Source organism: Blennius ocellaris, assembly GCF_963422515.1.
Source record: "Blennius ocellaris genome assembly, chromosome: 8".
NCBI lineage: Eukaryota > Metazoa > Chordata > Actinopteri > Blenniiformes > Blenniidae > Blennius > Blennius ocellaris.
This window is the reverse complement of record NC_137657.1, coordinates 19,380,420-19,393,581: the sequence shown is the minus strand read 5'-3', so window position 1 is coordinate 19,393,581 and position 13,162 is coordinate 19,380,420. Positions and strand designations below refer to the sequence as shown.

Sequence of the window (13,162 nt, the reverse complement as noted above, 5' to 3'; positions counted from 1 at the left end):
CAGGAGCTCAGTGAATTCCGCTGTGCTCCAGTGATGGGATGCCACCGGTGCCATCAGTCCAGCCATAAGTCCTTGATGTTAAATATTCTGTAATCAACTGTAAGAAGTTCTATAACAAAGTGGAAATGATGTGGAACAACAGCAACTCAACCATGAAGTGGTAGGAAACAAAAAACACAGAGCTCTGTGATTTATCTGTGAACCATTTCATGTGACTACCTCACGAAGTTCATGGAGACAATGCCAGGGGTGTGCAAAGCAATAGTCAATGCAAAGGGTGGCCACTTTGAAGAATCTAACATTTAAGGCATGCTTGAATTATTTCACATGTTTATATTAACTACATAAGGGTATGTGTTCATTCATAGTTTTGATGCCTTTGGTGAAAATAGTCATTAAAATACAGTATATACACTTTTCTGGTGATCTCGCTGAAAACATTGAACAGTGTTTATTGTTTATCTGGGTTTGGGTTGTGGAAACTCTACGCCTTAACTAATCGCACACAATGTTTTGTGTTCGCCCTGCAATGTGCCAGATCTTTTATTGTTATCACACAACTGATCTTATGGAGATAATGGCCCGAGTTGCACGAGCCACAGTAACAACTGTGCAGCAGTGGAGTCCATGAGGCATCAGGCTAACAAAGCCACATGTTTACAGGAATGGGTGTTTACGTTGCATCATCCCGCCGAGCTGCGCCGGTTTGAGTGCCCGCTCCTCTCGCATCTCCTCCCACTGTGCGCGGATTTACGGGAATTGGAGGAAGGGTGAAGCAGTAACAACTCCACACCGCAGGCAGCTGCCAAGAAACCCAGGGAAACACGGTTCTTCGGTGCGTGCCTCTCTGCTGGTGTGTGGGTGTGCGTGTGTGTGTGTGTGTGTGTGTGCCCAGAGTGAACAATGTTTTGAGTAAACAATAGATAGGTTGAAAGAAAAAGGCATGTTCCGTCCCAGTATTTAATAGAATATGTTTGTCCATCCTTTTATGACACTCTATCAAGTCAAGGTTTCATGGTGCTGGGGCTGAATAACAAAGCCAGGGTACACATTCCTATATTAACACGGGTGGCCAGTTAACCTCAAATGCATTTTTTGAACAGTGGGAGGAAACTGGTGTCGATATGGGGGAAAAAAAAAAATTAATGCATTGGGGAGATCATCCAAACTTCATACAGAAAGTGCAATTCAACTAACAATATGCAATTTATTGATTATGGCACTGCAGTTTTCCATATCTTGTTGTATTGAATATTGTCGTTATTTAAAATGGGTTGATGGACATATTGCCAAACAAGCACTGCACATTTAGACATAATGTAAACATTTGTATACTATGCCCTGTGATGACACAGGCATTCTATTAAATGTAAAGACAAAGAAAATAAAACATTTTGTGTTGAATATTTTTTTCAAACTTGCCTTTTGTTGAATGTCTCTATTGTTTTGAGGTGAGCCCTTAAATGTCCATCAAGAGTAAAAAAAAAAAAGAAGAAGAAGAAAAAAAGAAAAGTGCCTTGACAAGAATTGAGGTTAAGTCTCTCCAAATAAAAAAGGAAATTCCCTCAGTGTGTGTGCCTCTGCGGTGGCTGCCACACGCATTAGGTGTGGGGGCTTACGTGGGAGAGCATGCTTGTCTGCTGCACAGACGCACAGATGCACATGCATAGCTGCATGACTTGCCGAGTCTGCGTTGGCCTATTGAGCTGGCCTTTGTGTCGGATCGTCTCAAATTGATCTCCTCCATCCTATGTCTGTTGTGACATCGGTACTGATTGTTGACTCAGAATGTTCTTACTGTAATCTGCTGCCTTGATATCAGAACATGAACAAACCTGTGTTTGAGCACTGGAACCATTATTATAGATCATCAAAGTTCAGCTGAATGTCATTCTTTTACTTTAAAATGTGAAGAAATCCTGTGTATACTGTTTATCAGTAGAAACTTTATATGTGATTTTTTTTTAAATGAATATACCAATAACAAACCAAACCAATGAAACCTTACAACTTGTATAATTCAAAGACCTCCTCATCAATCCTCAAGCATTCCTTTATATGCTAATCATCCTCCCTCTTACATTTGTCACTATTCAGTCAGAAGGGAAGTTGTAATGGAATGAAGTGGTGGGTGGAGGAAGGATCCAGAACTCATGCCAATGTAATTTACTCCATGCAAACAGCATCATGATTTTTAAAATAAAGTATTTTAAAACCCGGAAAAGCTCTTCGCTCTGTTTAGTAAAAGTTTATACAAATGAACAGTCATTATGACTGAGTAGGCTATGGTCTATTTACAAAAGAAAAGAAATGCATGCAAGGAAAATGCCCCCCCTTGACCTCCAAACCTTTCCTGCTGCTGCCCCCTCTCAAAGTTCAGCAATGCACTTACATTTAGAATGCATTCAAATGTCTATACATGTGTTTTTACATTCATTAGTTAAAATTGGACACATTTAAATTTTTTAAATCTTCCACTGCGTTTTATATGCTAAAATCCTGATTTAAGTCTGTGTTTGGATAATTCAAACTGTTAAATGACCTCTAACTGTTAAATAGACTCCTACAGGAATGACACACAGGGGCCCCATTCCAAGTGTGTGAGCGCACACGCACACGCACACGCACACGCACACAGATACACATGGGTACACTTATGCTTCACACATAAATCATTTAAAACTTAACTTAATTCATTTGAATGGGACTGTAGGAAATAATGGAAATAATCTACTTTTTTGTGCCACTGTTGAGGTATAAACGGACATCAAGAGAGACAGCAAGGCCCAATAAGAAGACTATGAAACAATGAACCATTTTACACTCTAGGGCTTTTTTCTTTTTCAGTCTAGTCATCTCATTCTGTCACTGAGACACGACTCTGACACAGTGACTCTCTGAACTCTGGTCATAATTAAGGACAGGGACCCAGAGTTAATCAGTCACCAGCTTTGGCTTTCAAGCACCGTTGTGAAATCTTTTTATGAATACGTGCAGGTCGTGGGGGAAAGGGAGGGTTAATGGTCAAAAGGGCTTATCCGGACGATTGATCCGCAGGTATATAAGGCAGGAATGGCAGAGGTTCAGAGTTGAACTGCTGCTTCGGCAAAGAGCGCTCAGGACCAACTGCCCTTTCCTTTCTGCTTTCTGTGTTGTACCCACGCCTTTACCCACCGTCAGTCATGGGAATTGCCTACAGTGTTGGAGAGTAAGTTAAACTTATTGTTAAGACTATTGTCAACTCTGTGATGCTGAGTTTGATAAATAGTAATATTGTATTGTTGATTTAATTATTAGTTAAAGTTCACTTGTTTCATTTAAGTCATTGCAGTAAGAAATGTAAAGAAATGTAAGGGGCAAAAACTTTTTTGTTGTGTTTTTGTAGATTGAATTTTAAAAAATGCATGTCAGAGTAGCCTTGTATTTGTGAAAGTGTCCATTGCATTCTAATGTGAAAGAGACGTAAAGTTAGAACACTGGCTATTTGCTAGGAAGGACTGTGTGAGTAAAGAAGTGACTGCAGTGCATCTCTGGAAGCCAAAGTCTGAGGGTGTAAAAGAGAAACATAGTGTAATAGAGAGGGAAAGAGAAGTCGCATATCATCACCTAATTTTTGAGGAAAAGAAAATGAAGAGAACTGTAGACACATGAATGTCTCCAAATGCAGGTTCACCTCCTAAGATGGAGTCACTCACAGTATGACTAATGCTTAAAGTATTGCATGGACAGTTCAGATTCCACCAATTCATGTTCAGGCACATCCGAACCGTTTGGAGCTTTTAATAAGTTTTTTTTTTTATTTCCCCTCGTGGGAACAGTGTGGGTTGTAATTGGCACTTCAGATATGCAGCATGCATTCATGTGTTACTTTGTCATTATACCTGATATAAATTAATGTTGACTTGATTCTTTGAGTAATTGAAGGTACTCATTCACAAAATAGTGATACTTGATCATAAATGTAAAAAAAAAAAAAATCCACTGATTTGTTCCTTTTGTTTTTGCACAGGGTCGACCACCTTTACACATTCTTTGCAGAATGGTCTCCAAACATGTCCATAACGGACACAGAGGCTCACTGCCCGCCCCAGTACCTCATCCGGGAGAGACATAAGAATTGCTATCTGACAATGGAGAGGGACATGGCCACGATCAGCAAGGTCCTCGGCCACCCTGGCAGTTCAAAGTGGGAGGTAAGTTTAGTTGCACAGCAGTGATTGAAGAATAAATAATTCATGAGTTATCAGGTCAAAACCACCTTAATTATTCTTGTATATGTATGTGTTCTGTGGAACATACGGTAACTCAGGGAACTAAAGAGCTTGGCAGTTATCGTTAGGGTTTATGGGAAAACCGGGTGTCTATATATGGACATCCTATTCCCCCCCTTGTCTACAGCCCACAGCCATTCTTCACTTTCCTGTTTAGAGGAAAAAGAAACTATCACGGCCAACCAATGAGCAGGAGTCCTCTCAAATATCCGACCAATAACATTTCACACACGCACAGGCAGTGAAAGTAAACCAGAGGGCACAAAAGTGGTGAGAAGAGGCTCAAACACCATGTGTGATTAGACATGTGGTGCAGAGAGAAGGTGGTGAAATCAGGAGCGATGAAGCTACTACCAGATAATATCAAAGTGCTTTACTTTGCCAATGACAATCTGGAGCCACGCGTTGAGGTGAGACACTTCAGCTGGAAGTAATCATGTTGAAAGGAGTACTACCTCACAAGGCAAAAGATACTTTAGTTTGCAGATTGAATTGAAGTAGCATCTCTGTGTTGTAAATCTAAAAGTTTCATGTTGTGATTTTATATTTCCTGAATAAGTCAACTTAAATTGAAAAATGCTTTATGATCAACTGTTCATATCTTGAACCCTTCTGCAGATTATCAAAGTGAAGGACTCCAAACGGCGCATTAGTCTGTGCAACTCAGAGGAGTCAGAGGCTGAGTACCAGGAAGAGGTTGATGACGGTCTCCCGATCTTGACCGACCACAGCCAGCTCCTAGAAGACCACCACTTAGAGGCGGTAAGATACACCGACAATTTTGGATTGATAATATCCGTAATCCAGTCAGGTCTGTTTGGACATCTCTAATAAGAAACTTGTCTCATCAGCTTGGTGCTCACATGCCAGCAAGGACACAAGGTTACCCATGGCAACTGGTCTACAGCACGGCCATCCACGGCAGCAGCCTGAAGACACTGTACAGGAACATGGCCTGTCTGGAGAGCCCTGTGCTGCTGGTCATCAAGGACATGCAGAAAAAGGTTTGCATTTTGCGCTTTCGTCTGGATTCTCAATGTCAAAATATCTTCAAAGTGAAACCTTATCTCACAGTTCGATGTATTTTCAGGTGTTTGGGGCTTTTTCATCTGACCCATTCAAAGTCAGTAAATACTGCTACGGTACAGGAGAAACCTTCCTGTTCAGCTTCAACCCTGACCTTCAGGTAAGAGTGGTTATCTGTTCTGTAACCTGTCAAAGTTTCAGTGCGCACATTTCCAGCGAAGAACAATTTCATGAAAATATAACATAAATTATATAAATATATCAGGCAGATTATTTCATTTCTATGTCTTTCTTTGTTTACCTATCCAGACTTACAGATGGAGTGGCAAAAACTCTTACTTTGTGAGTGGGAACTTAGAATCTCTGCAGATTGGTGGAGGGGGGTAAGTTTCTTCTTCTTTTTTTTTTTTGCAACTGAACTCATATTACTTCCCCATAAAAAAAAAGCAGTAGTCTGTCAGTCATAAAGTAATAAATTTCCAGATCATAAAAAGCCTATTTTAACAGTTACCTTTGAGGTCTCGCCATATACAGCAGCAGTTACACAGTTTATATAGTTCAAGTGATTATTAACTTTTACTAACTTGAGACTGCTTTTTGTCTCTTGGTCTGTAGGAGTGGATTTGCCCTGTGGCTGGATGCTGATTTGTACCACGGAGCAAGCTTTTCCTGTCCTACCTTCCAAAATGCACCTCTATCCACACATGAGGACTTTCTTGTGCAAGATCTGGAAGTGTGGACCATAACAAATTGATGGGACACATTTGATAAGACAATATGAAAACAAAGTAAAACTCTGTTCTGACTCGGGCTGAGCCACTATGAAGCACTACCCTGATAAAGCAGTAGCTATCATCTGTGCACCCGGCTCAGATCATCTTCGGCACGGCGCAGAGTGCGGGCTTCATGTGTTGTTGAGCAACGCCTGTTGAAAAGGGGCTTGATGGCATCCTGTGATTCTGGGCCCTGTTACTTGAAACTACTAGCTGATCAACAGCAGCGCTACTCTAAGTCCAGTCAGACACTGGTGTCTGAAGCTTTAAGTGGTCCGTGGCCTCTTTTGATTATGGGGAGCATAATGATACAAAGTTCACAAAAAGAGATTAAACAGGTGCAACAGTTAGCCCATTTACTATTTCAGAGATATTTCCTTTGCACCCGAACCCACCAGACAGACAGTGCTATTTATAAAGAATGATTGTTGTGTGCTTGCAGTAAGCATGTTTAAGTGTGCGTGTGATCTCAGGATTAAATTATTCAATTAAACAAACAAACCCCCCAAAAATAACAACACTGTAACACTTGTGCTTGTTTGAATGCACATATGAGGTTTCGTTTGAAATTTGTTGAAAAATTGCTTCTGCAAGTAAAGAGCAAACCAGCCTGAAAAAACAGTCAGAATTGCACTATGAACTGCTTATGTTGTGTGAAGTGTGGCGTTTGTGGAGGAAGGGACCCCATGTGTCAACTGTCACTTCCTTTTGTTTTTGTGAGTGAGACACCTGCTTTCCTTTTGAGAGTGGACCATATGCTGAGGAAACATATCAGATTTTTTTTTTTTTGCATCTCTCTTTTTTTATTATAAATCTATTTAATGTGTGTGTTTGATAAAAAAAGAATGCAAAAAGTAAAACAAAAAAAACATTGTATTTTTAATACTGAGCTTACTAGGCAGTGCTGGCACTGCCACTGTTCTTGTTGGAGACTTTCATCAAAGTGTAAAAATAAACATTTTTTATTGTTGAAACTGAAACTGGTTTTCATTACGAATGAACTTCCTCAACTCCAGACTTCACTGATGTAATATTTCAATCATTGTTCAAACACAAATAAATAATAATGAGTTCCTGTGTGATAGAGTGGAAACAACAGAAAAAGAGCCACAGCATCATGGAGCAGGTCTGAGGTTTGATCCCGAGCTACTGCTCATGTGTTGTAAGAGGTTATACAATATTGTATTAAAATCTGGGCTGGAAAAATAACCCATGCAAAATAAAAATTGTGGTCGATAAGCATCCAACCATCACAGGGAAATGAAGCCTGAGGCCAACATGAAGAACAGATGGGTGGAAGTGAGCTGCTGACTGAACAGATGTGGTTTCAAATCAAATCAACTTAACTTCACTTAACTTAACTTAACTCAACTCAACTCAACTTTATTTATATATGTGTTATTACAACACAGTCATTTCTAAGTGTTTTTAGTATTTACACATAAAGCCTGCAGTCTTCAAGAGCGGCTATGTCACCTTATTTGACAGAATATTTTATTAAAATGGGTAGCTTAATGTGTCTCGCATCCCTTGAAGGAACAATTTCCATGCATTTCATTTAACTAAAAAAAAACCGAGGACGTTTATACTCAGCTGTTTCAAGTCTTATTAAAGGTTTGACCCACGGTAGGTTCCAGTGACCCACTTCCATATGATTGCATAAAAGTCAACACTGGGTTAATGCACAACCATTGTGTAAGATGTACAATTTTAGTATGATTTCTATTTTAAACCATTCTCACAAAAAGACACATATATGTGAGTTTCACCTATCGCCACCATGTAAAGATTGTATATACTTTGGTTACAATTACTTTTTTATAGTTATTATCATGTGTGAAAACGACAAGTCATGAAGAGCCACGTTACTGTCTTCAGTAGGACTTGATCGGATTGGATCTGTTTTCAGCACAAACGGTAAAAGCTTGACGCATAAAACAAAGTGAGCGGCAGTGACCTCTGGTGGCAGCAGGGTGAAAACGCGCACGTTCGGTCGACAGTGGTTTGGTTGTGCCTGCTCCGCTCGATCGACGCTCTCGGTGCTCTCCGGCGCTGAAGCAGGTCTCTTGGACAACAATGGCGGATGTGGCAGCGGACTCACCTGCGGAGCTCTCCCCCAGCGGCAACGCTCCGGCGGAGGGATACGAGAAGAAATGCATCTTCTGCAAGATTGTAAACAACGAAATGGACACGGAGCTTCTTCATCGTGTGAGAATATCGTCATATAATCCCATAAAATACACTTTAGTATGTCAGTTGCGATCCTCCAGAAAGAGATTGTTGACCATGATTGAGCTTTTCGGACCGAAAAAAAGCTTGGCCAGAGGTTGACGCAATATGCATTCAGTGCTTTGGATTTGACTGGGAAAGTGTTTGTTTTCGATTTTGCTGCGGTGTTAAACCTGCTCCATACGCAAACGTTACGCGAATCACCTCCGCACAGCCTCTGCGTCCAGGCGACGCACTGCCCTGCCCTGTGCGTACTGTCGACGCAGGAGCAATGACTACCTCCCCACCCGTTGGGTGGGGCAGTCCTCCGGGTTAAAATGAGGCTGCAAATCAGTTTTCGCTGGCCTAACATCTATATGTGGCGAAAATCTAGTCATGTAGTTTTGACGTGATCCTTTAAAAACCTATAAAATGAAATCCTGATGCCGAATCCACATCCAGACCTCCTCCAAAGTTGAATGTAATCTTCCATGGCCTGCGGTGAAAATTTCGACAAAATCCATGCACCAGTTTTGACGTGATCTTGCTGACAGGCATACAGACAACCAGATAAATATGCGCAGATGATTTTATTACGTCCTTGGTAGACATAAAAATAAACATGGTGTGCGTTGTATAATTATCAGCTATAAAAAGCTGATTGTCATTTAAAAGCACCTGTTGAAAAATATTGATCCCTAGAATATTGCACGTGAAGTATAAAGTCGTTTGAGCTCAGAGCAAAGTATACTGTGTCATAAGCACGTCGCTGATACACTGACTTCATACAGTTCTTGTATACATACAAACATATCTTGTTTAGACCATGTTGAATGGATTATGCACTGGATTTTTCTTCAACTGAACTTTGTCCTTTATTGGTGTCGCAGGACGAAGACATTTCATGTTTCAGAGACATCAAACCCGCTGCTCCTCACCACTACCTGATTGTTCCAACCAAACATGTTGGAAACTGTAAATCACTTAGTAAAGAACACGTGCCTCTGGGTAAGTGTTAATACTGCATGACTGCCTGAATATGGAATAGAATAGAATAGAGATAAACTATCAATAAAAAAAAATAAAGAAGTAACATTTAATATGAATATGTACTGTACATGGATAAAGAGATAAACAATAAATAAAGGATGAAATTAGATTTTAAGTTGCCTCCGAAGGTGAAGTGATGCTTATAATGGGTTCTGTTTTTGTTTTTCAGTGAAACAGATGGTCGAAACTGGGAAGGAAATCCTGCAGAAAAGCAACGTTACAGACTTCAGTGATGTCAGGTGGGCAACATCCACTGGCGCACGTTCCAGTTCACAACTCCACAGGCTTTTATATCGCTGCTTCAGCCGTCCACAAACGTTTTTCAAAAGTTTGTTATATAATGACACAATCCTCAAGTTGATCGCAACTTCCGTTCTGCTGTTACTAGATTAGATGTATACACGCACAACGCAGTCGTGAGTCTATGAACCAAAGTTAAACTGAACACTCGGTTTGGTGAAGCGTTACACCTTGAATTAGTCTTCATCAACTGACCAACTAACTCTTTTTGAGAAAACGGAGTATCTGGCTCTTAACCTTTGTTCACATGTGAAATCATGAATGTACTTCTCTTGGTCTGCAGGTTTGGTTTCCACTGGCCTCCGTTCTGTTCTGTCACACACCTACACCTTCATGTCCTGGCACCTGCCAGTCAAATGGGGTTCATGTCCCGCCTCTTCTACAGGCTCAACTCCTACTGGTTTATTACTGTAAGTCAATGTTTTCTCAAGAGGGAATTGCAGTTAAATTTATCCTTTTCAAATCCCATGTTTGTCACACTTAAGTGAATCCTATCCCGGTTCACTGTCAACCTTCATAATAGATTTTATTTTGGGGTGTTGCACAGTTGTTTCAAAATTGTTTACAGCATCTGAGTACACTGTAACAAATGTATCAGGTTTCTATGGAAAGCATGGTGGTGATTGTTTTTCTCCACTTTTTAACTTTTTTGGGGGGAGTAAAAACTGATAATGCAAATTTTAATTAGAGCTTGTATGTTATTCACACTAAATTTCACATGAGAAAATGTTGAGCTCCCTCAACCCCACTGCCATGATCACCCTGAAGATACAGGAGCTAAAACCTCCCTGATTGGCTATGGGAAGTTCACGGATGAGACATATTTACTCCTCGTGTGAGACTTACTTGTTACTTGTTAATCATGTCTGAAATATGCTTTTTCACACTATATAATATTTCGATCCTATGTTTTGTGCCATTTTAATAATATTTAGTTATCTCCATCGAATACTTTGTTGAGTCTGATTCTTGTCCTGTCTCCATGTGTTGATCTTTTACAGGCTGATCAGCTCATCGAGCATCTCAACTCTAAAGGAGAAACCAGCTGATCACTTGGATGAACAACTGGACTGTGACGACGTAGCACCCGTTTCTTGCAGAAGTCATGCAGGATGGTACACACAATACTGATTGGCCACAGCGACTGACACTGACAGTATTTTGGTGATGTAATTGTTGATTACAATGTTCATTGTTTTTGAAGGTTGACATTTAAGAAAAGAGGAAGGACAAATATGGAAGGTTTTACTGAAATTACTGAGTATTTATTAGCTGGAAGGAAAATAAATCAACTTTATGGACCAAGGATCTTTACCTAATTTAGAAGAGGAAAGCCTTTATTTTCTTAGTGACCATTGTAAGCATTGAGTTGCTGCGTCGATGTGCTGCTCTGCACCGATATAACCACAATATGGAGGCAACTTGAACACCTGTGGGAAGCCTGGAATCGAATCAGGGACATTTTGTTGTGAGACAAAGATGCTAACCACTACACATCTGTGCAGCCATAATCAGTTTTAAAGAAACATTTAAATGATCTTTATTTGTAGGAAAGTATCTGTAGGTACCTCATCATTTGATGTTCAACCTTCTGAAAGCATCACGTGCAGATCACATGCTGCTTGAGTTCTCATAAACTTTGACTGGTTTCATGACTCGATTTGAGTTGAAGCGTGTGAAAACTGAAGTATGGTTAAAAGGAAAAGGCCTAAAGTGTGTTTGAAACCCTACGACCTGTGCACACACTGCTGATTTGGGTGCTATATGTGGCATGTATGAAAGTATGTGGCAATATCTTCAGGGTTAAAGAGGTCCTCTTTGACATGTAACATTCATAAATGCCACACTTTGTATATTCACAAAATGTAATCCAATTCTTTGTCTTGTACAAATGGTATGCACTTTATGAGTCATGTTGATGCAGAATAAATAATATATGTTGACCAAGTGATGTTGTAACGTCTAGTCTACACACACACGCACGCACGCACACATACACACACACACACACACACACACACACACAAGCAGTTAGTTATTAAATCTATTAATACCCAACGTAACTAATAAAACCATGAGCCTTTTACAAATGGCGAAACAAATCACTCAGTTTATATTCTGCATAACGATGCAGTAAAGTTCCAATGAAACATTTGTTTTACAGTTTCTGATCTTGCATTTCAAACCACCAGAAGACCGCATGACGACAAAGCACGCTGGTAATAAATACATGCTCTGAGGCCAGGCCAACACGGATCAGGTTCATCCTATAGCACCATATTGTCTGTCACAGACAGCGTCATGTTCTCTTTGGCTTTGGTTCACTTTCTCTTCTTTTCAGCTCCTCCATGTTCATCATGAGGAAAAACCCTGCAGAGCGACACGTTCTGTGCAGCTCTGATCAGGTCATTTTAGTCACTTAAATTGAGTATGTGAAATCATGTGAATAGATGACTACACATTTGGTGTAAAAAGCTATTTTTGCAAAGAGCCACTTATTTCAGGTTGAAGTCTTCCTTGACAATTATATAATATATGAGTTAGAACCATAGTCATGTACCTTGAAAACGTTCATATTTAGTTGAATATCTCTTATTGTTTACTTTAATAATCTCTTGAGGTAAGTTATTGTATAGATGACACAACTTCTTACATATTTTCAAAAATTTTACTCTGAAGCAGGAAAGTTGCCATACTTTTGTTGAGTTAATGGTGGAAACTACAATATTTAGTATTTCAGTGCTGCCATTGAGCAGATGTATCTGCATGTGCGACATGCAACATGCCTCAAATTACTCTTCTGTTCACTGCACCAGAGTAATAACAACATGATCGTCCTTCCTCTGCCACAGCATTTCCCCCTCAAATTCAACCAGTCCCTGTTTCCTGGCCCGTAGGAGGATTCCCACCAGTTTATTCGAGACAGTGACATAATGTTCAAACAGCTTCCCAAATGTCACACTCGTCACCTTCCCCGTGTTTCTGCTTCCAGTCACAATTATGTCTCGAGGCTCTCCGATGGTCTTTATCACCTCGCACAGCTCCTGAACCTCTCTGCTGATGTGCGTGTGAGCATCCTTCCCTCGTTGCTCTGTCCTGGACCCCTGCAGTGGTCTCCCATAATCATCCTGTCCCCTCTGAGGGACCAGCACACTCAGTCTACTGTCGTGACTGAACGGGTTGTTTTTCTGGTACTCCTGGTGCTCACTGGACCACTTTTGCCAGTTGTCCTTCAAGCCTTTGACAGAAACGATGCATGTGGCAGAGTCATTGCTTAGCTGACCAGGCTCTGGGACCTCATCTTCAGTTTCCATGGCAACGGTGATCATGCTGTTTGTCTCCATCATTGACTCTGTTCAGAACAAGATTGCACAGCTTTATTTGGTAAGTTTAGAGTTGATAATCTTACTTGATGTACCTTTAATTTATTTCTTGGTTTTTACACTTCATACATCTCATACTTCGCTATTCAGACAAACAAGTTTTGGTTTGACATCCTTTTCCACAATAGAGAATGGTAAACATATTAACAAA

At 40.3% G+C, this 13,162-nt stretch overlaps 3 protein-coding genes across 3 annotated transcripts; 2 read left to right on the top strand and 1 right to left on the bottom strand.

Moving 5' to 3' along the window:
- Positions 1-4,577: 4,577 nt before the first annotated feature.
- On the top strand, positions 4,578-6,993 carry ncoa7a (nuclear receptor coactivator 7a). Its single transcript, XM_080501433.1, has 6 exons — positions 4,578-4,681; positions 4,890-5,033; positions 5,123-5,275; positions 5,362-5,457; positions 5,607-5,680; positions 5,913-6,993. Exons 1-6 carry the CDS (start codon positions 4,613-4,615, stop codon positions 6,049-6,051), a joined length of 675 nt encoding a protein of 224 aa, XP_080357559.1. The 5' UTR covers positions 4,578-4,612; the 3' UTR covers positions 6,052-6,993.
- A 1,153-nt stretch (positions 6,994-8,146) lies between these two features.
- On the top strand, positions 8,147-11,487 carry hint3 (histidine triad nucleotide binding protein 3; the record flags this gene model as incomplete). Its single annotated transcript, XM_080500378.1, has 5 exons — positions 8,147-8,278; positions 9,169-9,286; positions 9,498-9,567; positions 9,912-10,038; positions 10,630-11,487. 5 exons carry the CDS (start codon positions 8,147-8,149, stop codon positions 10,675-10,677), a joined length of 495 nt encoding a protein of 164 aa, XP_080356504.1. The 3' UTR covers positions 10,678-11,487.
- A 945-nt stretch (positions 11,488-12,432) lies between these two features.
- Positions 12,433-12,972, bottom strand: LOC308133229 (actin-binding Rho-activating protein; the record flags this gene model as incomplete). The annotated part of the gene is made up of 1 exon (XM_080500530.1): positions 12,433-12,972. One exon carries the CDS (start codon positions 12,970-12,972, stop codon positions 12,433-12,435), a length of 540 nt encoding a protein of 179 aa, XP_080356656.1.
- Positions 12,973-13,162: the final 190 nt, after the last annotated feature.